This window comes from Saccopteryx leptura, chromosome 8 (genome assembly GCF_036850995.1).
Source record: "Saccopteryx leptura isolate mSacLep1 chromosome 8, mSacLep1_pri_phased_curated, whole genome shotgun sequence".
NCBI classification, from domain to species: domain Eukaryota; kingdom Metazoa; phylum Chordata; class Mammalia; order Chiroptera; family Emballonuridae; genus Saccopteryx; species Saccopteryx leptura.
Genome location: NC_089510.1, coordinates 67528573 through 67553361, shown reverse-complemented (window position 1 = coordinate 67553361; position 24789 = coordinate 67528573). Strand labels below are relative to the sequence as shown.

The 24789-nt window shown below is 37.4% G+C and overlaps 1 protein-coding gene across 2 annotated transcripts; it reads right to left on the bottom strand.

Moving 5' to 3' along the window:
• Window positions 1-1805: 1805 nt before the first annotated feature.
• TRA2B (transformer 2 beta homolog) lies at window positions 1806-23971 on the bottom strand. Of its 2 annotated transcripts, XM_066347130.1 has the most exons (9): window positions 23770-23971; window positions 13152-13285; window positions 11937-12099; window positions 10317-10505; window positions 8031-8146; window positions 5776-5859; window positions 4459-4518; window positions 3402-3475; window positions 1806-2596 (listed from the first exon to the last, which is right to left on the bottom strand). In XM_066347130.1, exons 1-9 carry the CDS (start codon window positions 23803-23805, stop codon window positions 2586-2588), a joined length of 867 nt encoding a protein of 288 aa, XP_066203227.1. In that variant the 5' UTR covers window positions 23806-23971; the 3' UTR covers window positions 1806-2585. The 2 variants fall into 2 exon arrangements, with proteins under 2 accessions (XP_066203227.1, XP_066203229.1); XM_066347132.1 differs by lacking the exon at window positions 13152-13285 and having other exon boundaries at window positions 23770-23969.
• Between the last annotated feature and the right edge of the window lie 818 nt (window positions 23972-24789).

Genomic DNA, 24789 nt, shown 5'->3' with positions numbered 1-24789 from the left:
ACCCAGCCTAATTCACCCTCAAAACCCATTCCTATAAAACTTTCAAGTTTTGTAATAACAAAACTTTCTGCTGAGTGAAACTTTTTTATTCTAATTCAGAATTTCCCCTTGTGCATGACCTGTGGCAGGTGCAACAGATAAAGCAGCTACCTGGAAAACTGAGGTCGCCAGCTCAGAACCCTGGGCTCACCCAGTCAAGGCACATATGGGAGTTGATGCTTCCTGCACCCTCTTCCCCTCACTCCCACTCACTCCCCTCCAAAATAAATTAATGACATTCTCTCAAGGTCTTGACTTTGTCCATTTTGGATCACAAAGCTTCTTCCATGGAACCACATGACCACCACTACAATACATGAACAGCTTACTTACCTGTTTTCCTATCTCAGAAAAGGAGTCTCACTCTTCTATGTCCTCCCAAGCATAGTTCAACCTGTTAAGTCCTCAACTCTCTGCAAGGCCTGCTGCCTGTAGTGCCCCACCTGGTAGAAAAAATTCTTCTATTTCCAAAGGAAGAAAATTCAACTGACACTAGAGCTCTAAGAAATAAAACTTTTCATTGACATGACAATGGGTGGTTTAACTACAAGCCAACATCTGTGGTGCATCATAAAATAGGCCTGGTTGCTTTTCCAAAAGTGTACTTACAACTTGGGACAATTAGAGGGCTCAGAAATCTTGAATGCAACAATCTTTGGCTACGATAACTCATTCAGTGAGACTTGCGCCTACTGTTCCCATTCCCACTGTTGCTAGCCTACCCTTTCCCCTAGCCCCTAGCAAGACACCTGTAAGCAGGATCACCCTTCTTCACTATAAAAATAGGCTTCTCAATCTTTAATCTATCCCTTATAATCCAAACCCTTCTGGACCACATCCTAGAACTCAACTTGTACAACCATATAAAAGGTTCGTTCAAACCTGGTTGAGAATAGATTTTAAAAATCTAGCAGAACAGCCTGACCAGGCAGTAGTAGTGTAGTGGACAGAGCATAGTCGACCTGGGATGTATAGGATCCAGGTTCAAAACTTCAAGGTTGTTGGCTTGAGCAAAGGGTCACTGGCTCTCCTAGAGCCCCCCTGCCCCGTCAAGACACAGACAAGAAAGCAGTCGATGAACAACTAAGATGCTGCAGCAAAGAACTGATGCTTCTCACCTTACCTCCACTTTGTCTGTCCCTTTGTCTCTCTCACTTAAAAATTAACTCAGTTGTGTTTTGATGGTCTAGAACCAAACACATCATCTCTGATCTATGCCTGCACTATAAGTCACCAGGCCAACAAAATTACCATTGTAATCACCCTAGAATCGACCATGCATATAACCAAAATCCAGAGCAATACCATGTATTTAAGGCACCCTCAGTGCAAGTGTGACATCTAGAGTTACTTAATACAATGCTACCTGCAAGTGGTGGTTACTCCAATATCCCAGAAATATACAATTTATGCTTAAAAAAAAAAAAATAAAAAATATCCAGCACCAAAATTACATCTAAGCCAGAAAGATACTTTAAGAGGGACTAAAATCTATAAGTGAACTCAAATTGTAAAATAAACAAAATCTTTTTTGTAAACGGAGTTGTACCAGCCTTTTACTTTTCATTTCCATTTATTTAACATAGTTCTCAAAACATTTGAGTGAAATTGGGCCTCCTCTGGTAAGCAAAGGACCTGAAAATAATATTTAAAAAATGAACAGGCAGTCTTCAGTTCATGTACAACATGGTAGTGGTTCCCTTCTCTTTCCTGAACTCTGAAGCACCCAGCCTTTTTTTTTTTTTTTTTGAGACAGTCTTAAAAGCTAAAACTAGCATACATTTGTGGTGGAATGTATCGTCACTTGCTGATATCCAGTTGAAATACTATTAACTCCTTTTAGTAACTTTAAGAAAAAGCCTTTTAAAGCCATACATGTGTAACTCTTTTCTTATTCCCTGCTATATATAACACAGGTTACATAAAGGCTGACAAATCCACATTTATAAGCATTTAGCATTTGCTGTATTAAAAGATTGTTAGTTAATACTAGCAGTACTGAGTTACAGAGCATAATTTTTAACAGTAGCAGGTATATTAAATATGGTTATGTTTAATGGACTTAAGGAAAATGGGCATTTTTGTCTTCAAATTTACTACTGACAACCTAATCTGAACAGTTCTGCTAAGCACTGATATGTTAGAAAGAAAAGTAAAAATCAAACTTTATTGTTGCTTTTGCTATTTGGTAGCATTTTACACACAGGCTTCGATCTTCAGAATACCCTGGGTTCAGTAGAAAAACCTTTTAAATGAAGTTTTTTGTACAATAGAAACTTCTCAGCAGTCAAAATTTAGACTGTAAAAAAATACATGCAAAACATACTTTTCTGAAAACACTTAACTTTGAACAAAGCACCGAACTACACAAATGCAGAATGAGAACAGCATTTCAACTCCACCAAAAGTAGTCATCATAAAAGGTGTAAAAGTCACCTAACTTCACTAGGCACTGTTCACTTTTTAAACGGGAGACAATAAAAAATATTGTCCACAAACATATTCAAACTCTAGAGCAGGTTTCAGAATGTCGTCCACTTCATGCTTTAATAGCGACCTGGGATGAGAAAAAAATAAATATGCATCAACACTGAGAACTGATTATTAAGTATACTTTAATGTGGATAATTTTAGACTGTTTTGCCTATTGACATTCCTAAGTATGTGCCTGATTCTTTCTATGAAAACAGGAAGACTTTCACAAGAGTAACCCTAGAACAGAACAAACCAATGTAAAACAATAGAAATAACTGGTTAAGCCAGGGGTCCCCAAACTGCGGCCCCCTGAGGCCATTTATCCAGCCCCCGCCGCACTTCTGGAAGGGGAACCTCTTTCACTGGTGGTCAGTGAGAGGCGCATAGTTCTCATTGAAATACTGGTCAGTTTGTTGATTTAAATTTACTTGTTCTTTATTTTAAATATTGTATTTGTTCCCGTTTTGGTTTTTTTACTTTAAAATAAGATATGTGCAGTGTGCATAGGGATTTGTTCATAGTTTTTTTATAGTCCGGCCCTCCAATGGTCTGAGGGACAGTGAACTGGCCCCCTGTGTAAAAAGTCTGGGGACCCCTGGGTTAAGCATAACTGAACCTGAGCTCAAGTTTTGTCACTCAGATGTTCCCAAGCTGTGCAAAAATTACAAACATTCCTTACCAAAAAAAGCTACAAATGTGACAGAATACACAAAATACATTTACTATTTTAATCAGCAACAAGATACCATGAATATAAAGGTATAATGCAATTGAAACTAATTGAATTAACCCTTTCACTGCAAAATACAACTGTGCTGTGAGTTTGGTATGTCAGGGCAAGCCATGCTATTACAATATATAAACTGAATCATATTAAGGTAACTTACGAGGTGAGTATGATCGGGATCTGGAACGTGATCTATATCCTCCACGGCTATAGTAAGGAGAAGGTGACCGCCTTCTGTAAACAAATGTCAAAACTGTCTAAGATTCCACAGTTTCCAATTAGATAAAATGACAGGAAGATTACATACAATCCTTTTATCACTTTCTGAAACTAGAAGGCTAGCACTGACCTCAAAAATTTTGCATTAGTCATGGGATTTCAAGGTCTTTTGGTCCTGAGAACTACAGTATCAAGACTAAAATCAATCCCAAATAATGAGCCCAAACTATCAGTATTCTATTTCATCCATTGATAATCTGCTCATTTTAAATTCTATTAAAACAGTAAAAATTTCATTAACTCCTACCACAGCCTCATGAACAAATTCCACTAGTGAATCAAATCAGTAATTCCACTTTCTGAGTATTCACTTTCTTATTCTGAGACGTTTACAAAAAGCCAAAATAAAGACACAGTATTAAAGGATAGCTATTGGCGCTGGACGGTTGTCTCAGTGAACAAAAACAGTGTGTTGGCCCAGCATATAGATGTTCCAGGTACAATTCCTTGTCAGGGCAAATACAAGCAACCATCTGCTCTCTTCCCTCCTCTTCTCCTCTCCCAGTGCTGAGGCTAGCCACCTCATCAGTCCAAGCGTCAGTCTCAGGCACTTAAAGTAGCTCAGTTGATTTGAGCATTGGCCTCAGATGGAGGTTGCTGGGTGTATCCCAGTCAGGGCACATGCAGGAGTCTAGCTTACTATCTTCCCTACTCTCACACATAGAAAACAAAAAACAAGAGGCTAGCTATCAGGAATAAAACTAAAAAGGCTTTCTCGGAGTACCGACAGTACCCACTGAATAAAAAGCCCAATTAATTTCTGCAACACACAAAGCCATGGACATATACACTTGGCTTCAGTTACAATACTTTATTAACCACATGCAATCCAATATTGTGCTGTCATTTATAATTTAACTACCAAAATACTAGTAACAAAGCGTCTTCATGTAATTCATTTCTGCTATTGTACAGATTTAAACCTCCTTCTGATATACCTGTAAATCTGATCCCTGTCTTGAGCCGCTCTCCATCCTCCTCCTCCTCCACCTCCTCCTCTGTGAAAGCAGAAATGCATTTATTTTTATGATTTTTTTGAAATTCAAAATTCATGCAGTAAAACCAGAACATTCAAGAGAAGTGAAAACTAGTTTCTTCAAAGTAAAATCATAAATAGTTACTACTTTTCTGCCCCTTTCACAAACTGGAATAGAGCTCTCTCTGTTTGCTAAAACTTAAGTGTCATTAGGACAAAGAACATTTTCTAAGTAAACAAATAAAATCAAATTTATCACTTTAATCTTCTCAGCTTCCACAAATCCCAAGTGACATTTAATGTAAAAATACACTATGCAATAAAATGCTGCATGATGTTAGGAGCACCCTTAAAGATTCATTTCCATATAAGTAATAATCATCAATAGTCAACTTCTTAAAACATTACCAAAGAGCGTGCAAAGACCTCCACACCTCAACACGACACCAAATAAAGTTCTCAAAGAGATCTTATGATAGGCATATTACCATACCAAGCCCCTGAAAATTTATCAGTAGTTTGGCAATAAATTCTTACCACTGTTAATACTAAATTCTAGTTCTTAAATTATTACTATTATGGACTCCTCCAAATATCAGGTTTACCTAATAGTGCAGGATACATTAAATATACCAAAAAATTGTTTTTATCAAGCAGAAACTTTCCAAATGTAGTTTATTTTGCTTTAAAAACAAAAAAGAAAAACCCTGAAGCATGGTCTATAACAGGGGTCGGAAATCTATGGCTCGTGAGCCAGATGTGGCTCTTTTGATGGCTGCATCTGGCTTGCAGACAAATCTTTAATAAAAGAAATAATGTTAAAAATATAAAACATTCTCATGTATTACAACCCATTCATTTCCTACCGCTCATGTTCATGGTTGCGGGTGGCTGGAGCCAATCAAGCTGTCCTCTGGGACACCAAATTTTTATTGGACAATGCATAAAGTACATGAGTCGCTGTATGGCTCTCATGGAATTACATTTAAAATATGTGGTGTTCATGGCTCTCTCAGCCAGAAAAGTTCCTGAGCCCTGGTCTATAATTTTATTTCCACTGCCATGCTTGAAATATACATGTTAATTTAAAGAGACCAGATCTTATAATCTGGTTCAAACTCTAGATCTGGGTATTTCGATACAAAAGGCAATGCTTTATATATTAAAGTCTACAACAGTTGCTGTTTTAAGTTATGCTGCAAGTGAGATTCAGATGAGTTCATGCTTCTTTCAAGTTTCTGACATCTTAAAACTTATTATTATATTATGGTTAACTTACCTGTATGATCTGCTATAGTAGTCCCGATCATCATAGCCTCGATCATATCCTCTGTCGTAGTAATCACGACGGCGTGAGCTGCCACTGTAATTAATACATGACTTTTATTGTTAAAAAACTGTTTGGCCTGACTTGTGGTGGCACAATGAATAGTGTCCGAACTGGAATGCTGAAGTAACTGGTTCTAAACTCTGGGCTTGCCTCATCAAGGCACATATGGGAAGCAACTACAAGTTGATGCTTCCTACCACTCCTCACTCTCTAAAATCAATACAATCTTAAAAAAAAAAAAAAAAGTCAGATATTTATGCCATGCTCACTGGATCTTAAAGGCTAACATAAACTATAAAACTAAGTTCTATGAACAATACTGAAAAACTACTTCAAGTATAACCTCTATTTCTTTTCTAGGGGAAAATTCATAGGCCTGACTATAAATTAATTGGAAAATGAGTATTATCACTCCCATTCGAATTCTCATTGATAATGAATAAACAATACACTTCCTCGTCCCTTGTAACAATGTATCTAAATATATTTTTTAAATCTTTGGGTTGGCCTGGTATGTGAAATCCCAGGTTGATTCCTGGTCAGGGCACATAGGAGAAGTGACCATCTGCTTCTCTACCCCACTCTCGCCATCCCCGCCCTACTCTCCAACAGCCATGGCTCAAATGGTTTAAGAAAGTTGATCCCTGGAGCTGAGAATGGCTCCATGGCCTTGCCTCCGGTGCCAAAATAGTTTGGTTGATAAGCAACAGAGCCAACACCCCAGATGGGCAGCACACTGCTCCATAGAGGGCTTGGCCAGGTGGATCCCAGCCAGTGCACATGTAGAATCTGTCTCCCTGCCTCCATTTTTTTATATAAGGTCTACCGGAAAGTTCTGTCCATTTCTATCACAATAAGTTTTGACACGTAAGCACGTTTATTTGGCGCATGTGTGCCTCTCTATTTTTATCACTTAATGTATACATACTGACATAGCAAATTAACTAAAATAAAGTTGATTCACGTTAGTTTTATGTGTGAAGCAATAGTATACCCATGGCTACGAATAAAGTTCATTTACGCCACTATAATTTTTACGAATTTCAACAAGGAAGAAATGCTACAGAAGCATATCCATTGCATCCACCATATTCCCCGGACTTAGCACCCTCTGACTATCACTTGTTTTTGTCCTTACAAAATTTTTTGAAGGGCAAAAGATTCAAAAATGAAGATATCAAACAAGCAGTGGTTCAATTTTTCACATCAAAAGATAAAACATTTTTCAAAAATGGGATATGCCCTCACACTGGCAAGAAATCAATGATAATGTCAATTATATTATTTAATAAAGTTTATTGACAATAAGAAAAATTTATGTTTTGTTTTATTCCAAAAACGAACAGAACTTTCCAGTAGACCTTATATATAGAAAATCTTTGGGTTAAGGAGGCACACATTCTACTAATTTGCTTTCAACTTTAATAATTTGCCAATCCCAAGTTTCCCAGAGAGAAAAAAATCATAAGGAGAATACAGTTTCAAGAGTAGGAAAATATCTAGCCTATTATGGTACATGGCTGTTATACTATACTTCTCTTATTTAAGCACATTAAATTAAAAAATGAAATTCAAGTTAGAGCTTTGTTAGTAATATTTATACTGGTAAGAAAGATGACAACTGAATTACCCTATCAAGTTCAGTATAAAAACCAAAGCCTGTTTTCCAATCTGCTTAAGAAAACAAAAACTAAAAAATGCTCTAGGCCTGACCTGTGGTGGCACAGTGGATAAAGCGCTGACCTGGAATGCTGAGGTCGCCAATTCAAAACCCAGGACTTGCCTAGTCAAGGAACATATGAGAGATGATGCTTCCTGGTCCTCCCCCCCTTCTAAAATGAATAAAATCTTTTTTAAAAAAATAATTAAATATAAAAACTGCTCTCGAGTGTGGCCCATACAAACTTTAACTATAATGGTTACATTCTGAGGGAAAGTCTATTCAGGAATACTTAATCACCCAACAAACTAAATATATGGCATTTCTTTATGATAAAAGTGAGGTGAAATCTATGTAATGGTGTCAACCATACTTTGTGGAAGAAACACAATTTTTCCATGGAATACATTCTAGCTAGATAAAAATAAGAAAAGTTTTATGCTGTGCCAAGAACAGATGACATTCCAAAGATTTCCCTACACTACATGGAGGAAATAAACAAACTAAACTGTCAATATAATTTTTACCTTGAAAATAAACTTACTAGGTTGGTCTCCCCATGTAAATTCCTGGAGTTGGGGTATGTGGTCTTTTTGTTATAGAGAAATCAACTCTGATTCTACGTCCATCAAGCTCCATTCCATTGGCACGCTCTTTTGCCTTAAAACAAAAAAGTTGTTATATACTTCATAGATTAGCCTTCAAGTGGATGTTTCAGTTAGATGCATTAAATTATTTTAGAGTTGGTAAAACATTATGGCCTAGAATTTTAGGTCATTTCAACCCCGTTAAATTTATAAAAGCCAGCCATAAAACCCAGAAAACTTTATCAAAAAATTGACATAGGACATATAAATCGTGAAAAACTTGAATTATGCTACCTAACAACAAATTTACAAAGCAGAAAATATTTTGCAAACTATGAGCTAGTATTTTAAATGGCTAGCAAAAAGTTTCATGTAAATTCAAATTTCAGTGACAAAAAATGTTTACTTGGAATAATATCCCAGTCATTAATTTACATATTATCTATGGCAGCTTTTACACAACAGTAACAGGTCTGGAAAGCTGTGACTGATATATCCCATGGCTCACAGGTCCTCAAATATTTACTAATTTTTAACAAGTTTATGGACTCTTGCCATGAAAGTAAAAATCCCGACTAAAGACAACGCCATATATATAGTTCCTTCATCTAGAAATATATAGTACCTGAAAATAGTATGCGCTTCAAAGCTATACCAAATCCACACCCACACATCTATTCTAATGACTTAGGAGTCTGTCCACTTTCTGAATAACACTTGTCAACCTACATGGAACTCTATTTCTAATTCAAACCATGCTATTATTTTTTTATTTTTATTTATTGATTTTAACGACATAGTAAGTAGACAGATAAGAACATTGAGCTGTTCCTCTATGTGCCCTTACCAGGGACCAAACTGGCAACCTCTGCACTTCAGGACGATACTCTAACCCTTTAACCCAAGGGTCCCCAAACTACGGAACGTGGGCCTCATGTGGCCCCCTGAGGCCATTTATCCGACCCCCACTGCACTTCCAGAAGGGGCACCTCTTTCATTGGTGGTCAGTGAGAGGAGTAGTATAGTTCTCTTTGAAATACTGGTCAGTTTGTTGATTTAAATTTACTTGTTCTTTATTTTAAATATTGTTATTTGTTCCCATTTTGTTTTTTTACTTTAAAATAAGATATGTGCAGTGTGCATAGGGATTTGTTCATAGTTTTTTTTATAGTCTGGCCCTCCAACAGTCTGAAGGACAGTGAACTGGCCCCGTGTAAAAAGTTTGGGGACCCCAGCTCTAACCAAATGAAGCACCTGACCAGGGACCAACCATTCTATTTTCTAGTTTGAAAGTTTAAGGCCTCAGAAAATAAGTTTTTGGCACTACTAATTCAGATACAAAATAAGATATTTTTTAAGAGCTAAATATGGTCCTGTAAAAAAATTAGGAAAATTGGACCTCTACCAATACTATAATAACCTTGACTCTTACAGTTTTCAAAAACTAATGTTTCCATAAATAACTATATAACTATCTAGAGTTGAATTCCCAATTTCAACACTGACCTCAGATGGTTTTTGTCAGTTTCCCAAACTTTTCTCTTCCTTATACAACCCTTGGAGATGACTTCAGCTATATTAAAAAAGTCCAAATTCTTAAAATGTAGCCCAGACTCACACATTAAACTTTTATCTTTAGTCTACAAACTAATCTTTACTCCCTACATTTTCAATTGTCAATCAACATCTAAATATGAAATCATTTAGCCTATATTCAAAACCAGTTCCTTTTTCCTGAGTCCTATCACCTTTAAGTTGTTCCTTATTCTAGATTCCACAATATAAGCACTGATTAAATGTTCTAAATAAATATTAACATTCATATACTTTAGATATCTATGTCTAGATATCTATCACACCTGTAAACAGTCGTGTATAAAGCGTTATGTCATGACTTAATTCAAAATGTGGTGGTACCTACAGGTGACTGAGATGACACATAACAGTGCAGTAGATTAAGCACCAAGTGGGGGTGGGGGTGGTAACAGAACCAACTGCCCTAAAGCCATACATTTTTGTTATCCTGTGTATTTGAGATTTTCCACAACAAAAGGCTGGAAAAAAAGTTCAAAGTATTACTGCCTTTAATATGTTCCCAGAAAAATGGTTTTCCTTTAACTCAAACTTCACTGAAAGATTTACAATATACAAACAAGTGTCCCTACCCAAGTACTTGGTCATTTAGTACTTGGAGTTCACAAAAGGATTGTTATCTCACAGGGTGCAGGTAGGATTTTACTTACTTCCTTGGCATCATCTACATTTTCAAAATATACAAAGGCAAATCCTCTTGAACGTCTAGACTGCTGGTCATATACAATAGACACATCAGCAATGGGGCCATATTTAGAGAATACTTCTCTTAGATCTCTCTCTGTAGTGTACAAGCTCAATCCAAATACTCCAAGACAACAGTTGGGATCAGGATTTGCCTAGAAATAGATAAATGGATTTTAAACTTTGTCATAAAATTAAAGGGAAGCCATACACAAATTAGATAAAAATGCCACTATCAATAAACAAATAATAGACTAAGCGCTGAAAGCATATTTAAGAATGGACAGAAAGCATCACAAAAGTTGAAATTCCAATCTTAAAGAAAAGGGGGCAAATACTACTGTTAAAACAAACTAACTTTTTGAGGGAGACTGGAGAACATTTTGAATGAGTGAGATGTTTTCTAGGAATGTATTCTAAGAAATGTCCACACCTTTCACAACACATACACATGAAGATAATCAGAATAGCATTGTTTCTATGAGTCAAAGAAATAAGTGATAAACTATTAAAATGTTGTAGAGACATACCACCCATACAGTGGAAATGTTCTGAATTGCCAAAGCTCAAGCTTGATTCTATTTTTTAGAGGCATTATATACAAGCTATTCACATAGACAAATGAAGTGAAAGAGGTGCACTAAACTTTAACATATTAAGCAGTTTGCAATCATAATAAAGAAAAATGAGAAACATGTTGCTTATGTTACAATTGCCATAATAAATTTACCAAGTTTTTATTTAATTCAGATTCATTTACTACAAATTCTCTTTGAAACACACCCTGCAAAAACCATTTGGATTATACAATGAAATCACAAATATAAACACATTAAATGTCACCTCATTTGGAACCTCTCATAAAAGACATGAAACTTGCTTACATTTAAATGGGAAAGTCAGGAAGGGCATTATGTAAAAGGTTTATTTAAACAAACCCAGAATACTTAAGTAACATCAGTATGGAACAGATCTAGGTAGATGCTATATGATTCAATGTATGCTGCAACAGTAATGCACAATGGAGGTTTTTTATTTGATGAACTGAGTTACCAATTTGACAATATTGTACTTAATGTTACTGATAGCCCAAATGTAGACCTTTACATGAGATTTGAGCTATCAAAACACCTAAAGAAAAGCCTCAAAAGGTAACTCATATACTCACTGCTAATGCTCCACTGCCAAATAAAAGCAGTTTAACTTCTAAAGAACATAAGACTGTATTAAATGAAGTTTTAGACAGTCTATTGCCTCAAAAATAAAAATCCCAATATATACATTTCTTTATTCAGTGAGAGGGGAGGCAGAGATGACTCCCACATTTGCCCTGACTGGGACCCACCTGCCTAGCCCACTAGGGTACAATGATTGTTTCTTAGCAACCTAGCTCTTCTTAGAGCCTGAGGCAGAGGCCACAGAGCCATGGCTGTAGGAAGGGGGGGGGGGGGGAGAAGAAGGGGGGAGGAGAGAAGCATATGTGCTGTATTCCCTGACCAGGAATCAAACCCAAGCATCCACAAGAGCCAATGCTCTACCACTAAGCTAAATGGCCAGGGCCTAAACCCCAATATTTTTCACCTTACCCGATTCCCGACATGACGCCTGCGAGTAGACATGGGAGAATGACTGTGGCTATGACGTCTTCGGTAATCTCGACTGTAGGACCTGCTACGGGATCGTCTATGGGACCGAGACCGCGATCGTGACCTTGTATAATGCCTTCTAGAACTTCTTCTGGATCTAGACCTGCAAAACAAAGGCTTTATGGTTATGACTAAATTAGATAACAGGATATGGCTTTCAATTTTTTTTAATACTCTATATCTATGATAGAGTTAAATTCCAGAAGTCAGAACACAATCCAGGCATATACTACCACGGTTATCAATTAGGTTGGATCAATACTCTTCTCCTACATCAATAGTCAATCAATCTCTGCTAGGCGTTCCAAAATCACTAGATCTCTTCCAACATTTATTAAAATGAAATTAAAATTAGCACATTCAATTATCTTTTGAAAATCATAAAACATGTATTTCCATAATAGCATGATTTGTGCCTACCTCTCCCCCTCAGAATACCACCTTCTATTTTCTGCTTCTCCCATTATGCCCACTATTCACTCAAGATAAAAATTAACATCACAGTAGTTATCAACAGTGTTTTAAAATCAGTTTCTCCTAACTATAGTGATTATATAAACTGTCATTTAAACCAGGAAGGATACATTGTAAAAAAGAAAAGAGGTGCTGTTAACTATGCCTGACAACAAGCATAAACTGGAGCTGTCCCAAGCAAATCAGGATGTATGACACACGCTTGAATAACATTAAAAAAAAAGTGCTCTGAGGTATTATTTTTGTTTTATAATCACATGTAGATACTAGACTACACCTATTCATCAAAAATTTCAGTTACTGAAAGCCAGTGTTCTGCTGTATATTTGCCACACTAATAAGCAGTTTACTTAAATTCATAGCCAATCCTCACAACAATTCTGAAGAAATGATAGCATTACTAACTCGCCTTTATAAAGAAGCTAACTAAGGTGGAAAAAGTTTAAGTAATCTGTCCACGCCAGAAAAAAAAGAGGTAAGATTTGAAGCCTAATTCAAAAGCCCAGGCTCTTAACCACTTAGTCTTCGGTCTCCCAGAATTTACAAGTAAGTTCATTTCTAGTACCAGTATTAAATAGGCCAACAAATGATCTAACCCTCTCTATCTTCCTAGTTTACAAAGCTCACACCAATTTCAAAGCTAAGAGTAACAGAAGGAAACCCCAAGACAGTCTTTCTTACCTAGATTCAGATCTGGACCTGGACTTTGATCTGGAACGCCTGGAATCTTCCTTGGAGCGAGACCTTGCAGGGGTATGCCTTGCAGATTTCCCAGATCCATGAGCACTTCCACTTCTGGAAGCAGAACGGGATTCCTACACGTAGATGTCAAAAGTTTAATTTGTATACTTTCTGGGCAACTTTAAAAACAAATAAGCTGCTGTGATATAAATGGCGAGGGAAAGCAATCCCCTTTCAAGACAAGAAAACAGGTAGGGCAGGAACTGAATATACCTGGTTTAACAGTTACATTGCTCCAAATAACATAAGTAAATTAGCTTGAACTTCCACCTTTTTGGAGCAGGGATAAGAGTTAACTGACCCCACTCCTCAGAAAGGGGTGTTAAAGCCAAGCAGCTGAGGGACTGTCCAAAGATTGTGTTTGGGGAATGTTACTCCATAAAGACTAGGGCGAGAAAGAACCTTATTAATAACTATGACACCTACACTTCATGCCTATTTCAGTCAAGTTACCATCAATAAAAACAAAACCCTATGAAATTCATAAAACTTACTTTAAAAATGCTCTTGCTTTTTAAATAAGACCTCAACTTTTCTACTTATAGAAAGAGACAAGGACAACCTGTTTCAAGTCCTAGGGAAATGTAGAAGCCTAGTGGAAAGCAAGGACCTGCTTGAAGGACACCAGATCCTTTAAGACCCTCAAACAAAGAAACCAGACAAAGCTACAGCAGAAAGGCAGTGTGAACTGTGCGAAGTTAAGAGAGGGTGCCAGAGAGCTTACAACTTCCTCAGTTAAATGTAGATGAGCCAAGGCAAACTAAAAATAAGTAAATCAGGAAAGTTATCTAAACTACATATTAAAATCAGAAGATTGAATTAGACTTCTAATCTTGGCTTGAAAAAGAATTCAGGAACTATATTCAAATACTAAAGTCTACTTATATACTATATACCCATATTTTTCCACATCAAAACTATGACTAGCCAGTAGGTTAAGCAACACAAAAAGAAGTATCTCTCTCAAAACAAAACCAGCAATCAAATGGGTAAACAGAATAACCAGCAGTTCACCAAATCAGCAGAAAAGGCCTAAGTGAAAGAACCAGAGAAACACTCTGCGCCAAGGTGCAGAAAGAAAAAACTTGATAAAGAAGAAAGAACATCCACACTGATAGCTAAGGTATCATCAAACAAGACAGCTTTTATTTCAAGTTATCCAACTTAGGCAAATTAAAAGGCATAAAGTCCAGTGAGTCTTTCCACTCAAGACAGAAAATGGACAGACTAAAACAACAAACAACAAAAAACACCCCCCAATATTACTGTAGAGGTAAGAATCCCCGTTAAAGCCGCTGGTAAAAGTTTTCACAAAGACCTCTTTTTGTGGCAGACCTCTAGAATATTCTGGCCATTCTAAAAATATAGAAGACAGAATATAAAAATATTACAGCACCAAACATTTTTTATTATGTTCTGGATTTACAACATAATGGAGGATATTTGGAGGATTCTTCCTATGACACCCGGGGGAAAAAACATATAGGCAACAATGAGACAAACTAAAATTTGAGTATTGGCCCAGAACAACTTTCTAACAACTTTTCCATGGTGTGATGTGACTTCTCACTCCTTTCCTCCAGGAGTAACTGTCAAGAGAGTCAAAGAAAAACATGGTACTCTTGACTGAACAAAGTAATTTTCAAAAGCAGGGATATAAAACCCTGGCTGGGTAGCTTCGATGGTTATAGCATTGTCCCCAAGCACTACAGAGGTTGCTGGCTCAATTCCTGATCAAGGCACATACAAAAACGGACTGATGTTCCTGTCTCTCTTCTTCTCTCACTAAAGTCAATACATATTAAAAAAAGAGAGAGAAGGAGGGTATAGCCCCTGGCCAGGTAGCTCAGTTGGTTAGGGCAGTGGTTTTTAACTTCCAGTCTGCTCAAGTGTTAACTACACTGATGTTGTATGAAGACTATAACCTATCATCATCGGGCCTATAAGCTTCATACACACAAACACATCAGGATGGTTAACTAGTTCATGGATGAGCATGAAATTTCTGGCAGACTCGCAGTTGAAAACCACTGGGTTAGATCTTCTTCTTGATTCACCAAGGTTGTTGGTCAGAGCACATTCAAGAGTCACCCAATGAATCCATGAATGGGTGGAACAAAATTGATGCTTCTCTCTCCCTTCTCTTTACAAAATCAGTAAAGAAATCTTTTAATAAATGGGGGTGCAATTTCTACCACAGGCAAAAGCTAATCTAGAAGATAGTACAAGGACCCAAAAGTTACTAAATGCCTTTAATCCACTGCTCTAAAGATTACTTCATGAAACAGTTACATAACCTTTAATGGAAAGCAAAGAAAACTTACTCTGGAAGGCAAAGCAGAATATGGGTGCCTCACAATAAGAGTTAAAATATTACCAACATTACTGCAGCTAACAGAAACCAGTCAGTATAGGGACCTGAATAGAAAGGAGGGTAAGAAGAGAAGGTAAAGCCAAAATTTCCCCCTTCTTGAATACTCTTGCTTCATTAAACAGAACAGCCTTGTTCCAAGCTGAGATGCTTTTTCCAGTCTTGTCTACTATAAGAGATTGTACCTTCGAAGCTGTAAGATTTCCCCCATGAAATTGTAACAGCTCAAGAGTCAAATTTACAACAGCTGTGAAGTTACAAGACCTTTCACTCAGCCTCTGAAACTAACTGGCTACATGGAGATCTCTTGGGAGCCAAGTATTGCTTAGACCAGGGTTAACACCAGAATGAAAACGTTTCCCCTTCTACACTGACACTTGGTTAGGCTAACACCTAAACTGCCTCCACTTACTACTCTTCTCAGGGATATTCTTAATAAATTTAACCCTTTGTAGTATGTTGGCCATTAATTGGCTTGGAAATACATGCAAGGAAATACAACTTACAGAGAACAGGAAAAACCTCAGCCTTCCAAAAACAAAAAACAAAAGAAAAACACCTTAATCTCCAATTCCCTATTCTGAGAAGGCAGTATCGAAGAAAAACTTTTTGAAAGAGGTGATAGAAGCAGAAATAATCGTCCAATTGCTAGGTTTCCCCTGCATTATAAAAAAACCCGGAAACAGTAAATAAGATTTAAAACTGGCTCTTGTAAACCCACACAACTATTTAAAAACACAAGTCCCCAAAATTGGAGCTGATTTTAGGTCTACAGTTGGATTTCTACATCTTAAAAGCATCATACATGTTTATGATGCTACTGAATGAAGTCTCACCGATTTAGTAAACTTCAAGTTTTATACATCCTATCTGGTTCTTCTTGGCAAAGGCATCTTTCTGGAACCTTGTTTCTGTTATCTCTGACCTACTGCCCCTCCCCCCCATTAACTAGCCCTCCTGGGGCTTGTACCTTACTGCCCTGGAGGTGAGGCCCGTTCCTCCCCCTATCCTCCCCCATTTAATCAAACCTTAAACTGCCTTCTTCCCCTTTGACGCTAACAGGTCTTTTCTCTTTTGGACCCCAAAGACCTTTCAGGTCTCCTAGAAAAATCCATGGGCTTGAATAGAAATATACAGTCATATCACTTTTAACCTCAACTCTGCCTAATCTGTAATTCAGAATGCAAAGTTAACACCATTAACATTAGTTGTAACATGGCAAGATATTTTTATAAAGCAGGAATGGAGCAAAGCAAATGCTGTAAACTGTCTCCTATAAAATGGAAATAATTTTTCTCCTTGTCAGGTACAGATTATAAAAAGGTCAATTTTACATCAACAAAAGGCCCCATAGCCTCAGAAAATGGATCCCTCTAGAAATGTAATTTGTCACTTTTTCTACAAGTACATCTGACAACTTTCGGAAAAACTTTTTTTAAAATTCAATTTATTTGAATGTCATTGGTTAATAAAACTATATAGGGTTCAGGTGAGAGAAGCAATAACCTTGGCTTCTCCAATAGGGTAGAAGACATCCAAATGAAGGTAACACCATTAACATCAATCACCTGACTCTTCTTTTTAGCTAAAGTAAAATACACAGAAGGGGGGTGGTGTGGGGGAGAAAGACAGAGAACTTTGAGGTTTATTCTCCCAATAAGTGGTGGGAAATGAAAACCAGAATAAAGCTACTTTGTAATCTATACCACTTACATCACTATAGTAGCTTAATGTTAATAACAGAAAACGAGAAAAAGAAAAGTTGGTATCTGAATGAAGCACCTGCTACTGCTGCTACTTTTGAGTTTGATAGCCTATTGACTTGCTTGCACGACCCACCTTATTCCAAGGGAAGCTTCTAAACTTTTAGCAACCCTTGTTGTTCAGGCGGAATAAGCATTAAACAGAAGAGAATTAAGAATCACCCATGTGGAATTTAGCACACATGCATCTTAAAAGTTGGGGCCTAAGCCTAAGTGGTCATAGCTTTCCACTATTGCCATCTGGAAAGAAAACATTTTCATAAATGCCAAAGTAAACTATCCTGGTTCAGTGTTTTGCTTCAATTTTGAGGGTTTGATTCTATAACCATACCAGTGACATTCTTCAAGAAAACCGACAACATCCTACTATATATATTGCTCAGTACTGAAGGATAGGGTTCAGTTCACTGTAGAAGCCCAGGGTGTGGCAGACACCACCAAGCCACCCTCAATTCAACTCCGGAGGTACTCACTCATGCCCCAGGACCAGCAGTTAGAAAGACAAAAAAAAAAAAAAAAAATCTAGAGGGAACAAGATGAAGCCAACTGTTACCCATGCCGAAGAGCTCATTCCTGCCTGCTACTTGACTACAAAGGGTTATTTAATTGCATTTCAAAATTTGACTAAGAAGTTAAAATTAGAATTACCTAATATTTAAACGTTTCCCCTGGAAGGCACTTCTTTACCCTGTATATATTTTCTATTAAACAAATAATGCATGCATGTTTAGCAAAATATACAGGGACACATAAACAGACTAGTAATTACTTAGCGTAGTGCTTTCTGATTCCAGATTACTTCTTATCTTAACTTCATTTTTATTTCTTTTCTTCATTCTTCCGTTTCAAATTCTGACTTCTTTCATCTTCCCCACTTCACACAAATTGCTCAATATTCTACAAGTGGGACTTCTGGTCTGATAATTAGCATGCATTCTTTCTTTAATTTTTTCAAATTTCAGCTTCACTTATTCCTGAGCTTCAAATACTCATTTATAAAACTTGTCAAATGACGACTTCCGCATTTTCCTTCTTCAACATTAACCTTAATAGAAAAAGAACAGGATGAAGAATATTTTAAAACTCCAGGATAAAATCCAGTGCCAAACTGAAACTAGAAAAAAAATCCCTTGTTTTGGATTTTTAAAAAAACCATAAAAAAACACAAAAACCCTAGAATATGCAGCTCAAAAACCTAAACTAGTTTCCTGTTGGCTTTAAAATATATATGGGAATCAATCATTTATCTATTCCAAATAGCTTTATCATGCTTTAGTTGGATGTGAAGTGGGCTACTGAACATTTACTGTTCATCTAACATTTTAAGAACTGTAATTACATTTCACACTTAATTTAGTCATCAATAGAAAGTACATTAAGTGTCAAAAGCACAACTCTAGTCAAAAAGTGACATATTAATACAAAAGTGCAAGAAAGGAAAAATAGGACAATTCATTTGTACAATGACAGGGCTCAGGCTGGAGAGATTTACAAATTGTGACTTTTCTAGGTGAGGTCAAGAAATATATTTAACGTCACACATTTTTGCACCACATATCTAAAGAGCTCTATAGGAAATGTTCAGGGAATCTGAAAATTTAGAATGTTCAACCCACCTAGAAAGGGGTTCTACTGAAAATTTTATATTATGAATGGTCCAGCTACTAAATTTAGAACTCAAACCAAGTCAACCAACAACTATATTTGAGTAGCTAATAAGGAAAGCAGAACTAGAATGCAAGTGATGTTTTCAAATAATGTGGTAAACTCCCCCCAATGAATATTAAAATCACCTGCACTCCAAAGGACAAATTCTACTTTTAAAAGTGGCAATATGGGGAAAAATTATAGCTCATTTCCTGAAATTACTAAAAAGATTTAACATCAACAAAGTGTTTGTTAAACACAGTAAACAAAACACTGCCCTCAGAAAACATCCTAGTTTTTCCTGTATTTTACCTTGCAATCTTTTGTTCCACTGTTAATTTCCTTGCCTAGTTTTCTTTCTAGGAAAAAAATAAAGCCTAAAAAAAAGTCTTTACACCTATCTGGGCATAAAGACAGCCATGGCTAACATGAAAGTATGTCTTTTAAAAAGTCAGCTGGTTCTTTAATCCAGGAAAAAAATGTCAATAAGGCTTTTATTTAAGGGAGTCACAGTAATTGGTTTTTTTTTTAATATCCATCACTAAAATGTAATGGGAACTGTATGCTGGCAGCACAAATGTAATCGTGGAATCAGAATGCCCAAGCAGGTTTCCTCCTAGGGCTTCCTAAAGGGTACAGATACAGGACTTAAATGTTTACTGGGATGGAGGCCAAAGCTCTAGATATCACAACTTTTCAATACAGACGCCTTCCTACTGTTTCAACAACCCTTCCCAACCTTCTTCCTTCTTTTGTAATTGAACTACAAAATACACTACACTAAATAATGTAAATAGGTTTATTTCAACTCAGCTATTAAGTGGCCACTTTACAAAACTAGAAGACCAATAATTAAGCTATTATTTCGTAACGAGATCTTACTTAAATGCGCAAACTCATTAGGTTGATTGTAAGGTTATTATTTTAAAAATTGGGAGGAAACAAATCAATCCTACCATAAAGGTAAATACTCTTATCAACATAAGGATTATTTTATCTTTTTCTGCAGCCACTCTACCAAAAGGTTGGGTGGATAGAAAAATCCTTACACCGAGAATATGTCAAAAAACCACCATCTGACATGCCTAAATTAGTTGTAAACCCATGCTTTTGAGAGTTCTTGCAAAAACAGTATACTCTAAGTTTACTTCATAAAACATTCAGTACTTTCCAGTAAGACAAGTTTAAATATGCTTTTTGACTTTCCGAAGACTTCTAAGCATAAAAAAAGCAAAAACGGGCCTCAGGCTGTCATTTTAGACCATCTATGTTCATAAAAGCAACAATCTGAAAATAACCTCCAAAACCCAATTCAAAGCAAAGATTTTTGGAAATTTAAAGACTCGAATTATCTGTAGTAAGGAACTTTTGTAACTCAAATATAAAACTGACAATACCTAATTTGATATGACCCAGACCCCCCCAAAATCAACCTCATAAAACACTTAAAATTTCCTAAACATCATTCACCACTCCCATTACTATACAATGTGAGAAAATAATACAATTCACTTGTAAAAAATAAAATTTTAAAACCTGATGAACATCAGACAATGCAAAGACTCAAAAGTAGTTCTGTCCTCTTGAGCAAAATGTAAGTAACAAAAATAGTAATATTGTATTTATCACTTAGGGCTGGGGTTTTATTGATCATAAAGGGAATCCCACTTAAAAAATGAATTCCTCTTTACTTTTTTATAAAACCAGTAGTACTTACCTTACAAGCACTTGGAATTTCAGTTTGAAAATGCCACCTTCTAATTTCAGACAATCTCCACAATATTAAAATTCTTACTCAACCTAGTTTCTTAAACGACTCATTCCTAATCACTGACAGTGAAACAAAATGCAAACTATTTTCTCCCACTCCACATTAATTCAATCTTTTATTAAAAAATTTGTTGCAATGGCTATAATTCTCTAGAAAAGAAATGAATCGAGATGTTTCAGTCTTAAAAGTTAGAATCTGGAGTTGCAGCTAAAAATCAGAGAATACAAAAAAAGAACACAAGATTAAGCAGAAGAAAAACTGCAGAATCTGAAAGGCAGTTTGATGGGATGGTAATAGACATCTGTTCCTCATCTCTATAGAATATACTAAAGCAACTTATTTGCAAACACACAACCTACAAAAATAGCCAATATTGTGCCAAATTATGTACCAATATTGTACAAAACTGTTAAACAAGAGCCTCTTAAAACAAGTGTCAGCCCTTAAAAAAGTTTGTGGGTAACTTTTGTTAATCCTGGATACCAAATTTTGAAGAACATTTTACTTTTGCATGTGTTTGACCAGATCAGGGTTAGGCCAACTCTAATTAGACACATTTCTTGAATTTAAATCAACTTTGACATAAAAACCCCATATAAAATCAGGTATGACACAAATCACAAATATTCAAGAAAGAACCCTACCTATAGATTTAGAAAGACAATGAGACACACTAGACTGCAGTTCTAAGAGGATCCTCTATTACTTATTACATACACCACCACCATTCTGTTTAGGAATCACCTCCAATGTCTAAAGGACGGTGGTGGGGTATTTTATAATTATTTTGGGGGTGTGTGCGAGTGTATGAATTAGACATATAGATAAATGAGGGGTGAGATTACAACTGAGCTGAGAGCCTAGAATGGAATGAAAGTAATTTTTAAGGCTCCAGGAAATTACTGCCGCAAATGCAATTTATTCACTGCTTTCAGGCACTTTCAAAAGTATGTAGCTTCATCAGGTCTGACTGTACTACCTAACTACCTAGCTCTTTTTGTGGCATTTTAAAAAAACTGTTCCACTGACCTTTATGATTTGCCAAGCACAGTTTGGGAGTCCAAACAACGTTTGTTTTAAGTCTACTCTAACAACTTCTGGTTCCAAACAAATCACCTGTTGGAAGGCAATCAACACCAAAGCAAGGTATCCCACTTTCAAGAAAAATCACCACTCCTAGGTAAAAACAATTAACAAAATGTTTTTCCTAATACTTATCTTCAAATTACTTTATATAGATCCCCTTTCATAGTAATTAAGTGAATACCTATTCTACTTAACAGTATTGTGAAAAACACTAGAATGGATATTCTACTAAGCATGTAAAACCACTTCAAGAGAAAATTCTAATGGGATGATGCCTCTTGAACGGTCTCAAGCCAGGACTTAACAGCAATTGTTTCCCCCTTATGCAAAGTATTTTCCTTTGGGCAATTTTTCATCTCCACAAACACACCAGCCAGCACAAGCAACTTATTCAGGAATATTAAACTGAGAGCTCCACCAGTCAGAAATCAGTTATTTTGCACTCCCTAAACAGTGCAAAAAAGCGCCCAATTGTTTTATTTGCTTTGCACGCCAATGATTCGTTTCCACAGTATATTTAACTGATAGAAAACGGGAAGTCACAGCTTCAACAATTTGTGAGCCCAACCCAAACTTTCTTACCCAAAGAAAGCAAAAACCTAAAAGAAAATATTCATCTGAATAAAGAGATCTGATTAATTCAAACCAAATCTAACAGATCTGGTTTGTTAGATAAAGATAAAGTTCACTAATATATGTAGCAGGGACTAAAACAAGTATATTTTTAAAGCACCTCAAATTTGATTTACAGGGGTTTTCTAACGTATTTGGATAATTAACCTGACAATTAAGGTGGCTCTACCAGAAAGGGAAAAACCTAACAAGTAAACTGTAAAAACATCCAAGTTATTCCTATCATGTTAAATAATCAAGTTGTTGCTTTTTTCATCACCTATTTCTTAATCTAAATATGCCAAGACTCTGGCACTGTTGCATCTTCATGAGAACCCACACCCCGCAACCAAGCTTTACATCAGTACTGTTTAAAATCTGGCAACTGTTTTTATTCCTGCAGTTTAATCAACCCTCACCAAACTCCACACCTGGGAGGTGGAAACTTAAAAAATAAGGACAGGTACGAGCTGTGATCCACAGAATCCGAATGACTCAAAACAAAGGGAATAACGGCGCCGTAAATCGTTGTCCGACATATTTCTCCAATACGATCCCGTGGGGCAATATCTACTCCACAAAAATAATAAAATCTCAAGAGACCTTGTGGTCTATTCTGTTTGGATACTGGTAATGCGTTTCGGATTGAAAGCCCTTTTGGTATCCAAGAAAAGCACTCCATTTAGCCTTAACACAAAACCCGGGCGCAATCTCCTCAAACTAACGGGCCGAAGACTTCTTCTACCTCAGATTATTTTTCCCATCCTAAAAGAAGCCCCAAGAACACATTAGATTCCTCCCTTTGGAAGCCATTAAGACGATCCTTTCTTCACCTCAACACCGGGTGAAAGGCTCCGAAGGACGTTGTTCCCTCCTCTAACCCTCCAAGCTGCCCTGTGAGGCACAAGGCCGGCCCGCGTGGACGCGCCGCTCTGCCGCCATTTTGTGCCTCTGGCAGCCCGCCCAGCGCGCCAGCCCAAGATGGCTGCGGAGAGGCTTCGCGGGAGAGCAACGGCGAAATAAGATACCGCTCCCCTCCCCCAACACTGAGGGGACCCAGCGGCCATTTTTAATCCCCCCCACAACGGAAAAAAACCGACGACTCTGTTATGAGGGCACATAAACCTAACTGCGGCCTCCTTCCCGACTACAAGTACATCCATAAGGGCTTTTTGAACCCGACTCTCATCGTCCCCGGCCTCAGATTTCGGAGCCGAAATCGCCCATTTACTGGTCCGAGGCCGACAGGCCTGGAAAGATGCAAGAAGCTAGGATCGCACAGTTGCCCCCTGCAGCACCGCTACGTACCCGCTCGCCGTAGTTCTGCTCGCCACTGTCGCTCATGACTTCTAACTGCTGCCGCCGCTCGGCTCGATGTGCTTCAACCGAAGCTGCCAACCTCGAGCTTCTTCTCTGCGGAGGCTCCGCCACAGCCCGCCACAACGTACTACTACCCAAGCCGCTAAAAGCCCAAGTGATCCGCGCCGCCTCCACACAGGCTTTAAGGCTCCCGGACGTGACGCAGCGTCTTTAGCCCGGCTCCGCCCCCTCCCAAAACGCGCGCTTTCTTGGCCCCGCCCCCCACTCATATTTTCCTTTTCAGCAATGGCGCAAAAAAAAAACAACCACGAACCGGATGTGACGTAGTACCGTCTTTCTCAAGGCCCTACGCCCATCTCTGGGTCTCTAGGAGGCGGGAAAGTAAATACGTCGTAGATTGACCTCTGTGGTGGTCGCCGCGGGGCGCCGTAGTGCTGCTTGGTACCGACGTCTCCTTTCTGGGACGTTACAGGGAAACCGTCCTTTCTCTCATCTTTATTTTCTCCGCTTTATTAGTTTCTCATTTTTGTTCCTTCCTTTGGTTGGGAGAGGGCAGATATCCTCGTACTGTATTCTGTACTTTGCATTTATTTAGCTTTAATTGTAGATCTTTCCTTCTTGAATATACATTTAAGCATTTATTAAATGCCAAAGCACTTTACCAGATCTTGATGCACTGAAGCCAGACATAATCTCTACTCTGAAGTTAGTGGTCTAACAACAGGAGAACGTTGTACACATATTTGTAAATAATGATTTTAAACGCTAAAGGCACTTACAACTGTAGCTATCTCAAAAGGAGAAAGGATTAATTCTGCCGTCACCCAAATTCTGCCATAGGGTACAAAGTAGTCTCCCCCTTATCTGTGGTTTCGCTTTCAGTTACTCAGTCCACTGTTGTCTGAAAATATTAAACGGAATATTCCAAAAATGAACGATTCAATTTAAATTTATAATTGTGCACCATTCTGAGTAGCCCTGATGAAATCTGGCGCCACTCTCCTGTTT

Bases quoted from the DNA above. Each gene is read 5' to 3' on its own strand.
- TRA2B (XM_066347130.1), bottom strand. From the start codon at position 23,805: ATGAGCGACAGTGGCGAGCAGAACTACGGCGAGCGG. The intron at 8,147-10,316 runs GTAAGTAAAATC...TTTTGTTTTAAG, and splicing joins ATGTAGATGATGCCAAGGAA to GCAAAAGAGCGTGCCAATGG. The intron at 4,519-5,775 runs GTAAGTTAACCA...CTGCTTTCACAG, and splicing joins TACTATAGCAGATCATACAG to AGGAGGAGGTGGAGGAGGAG.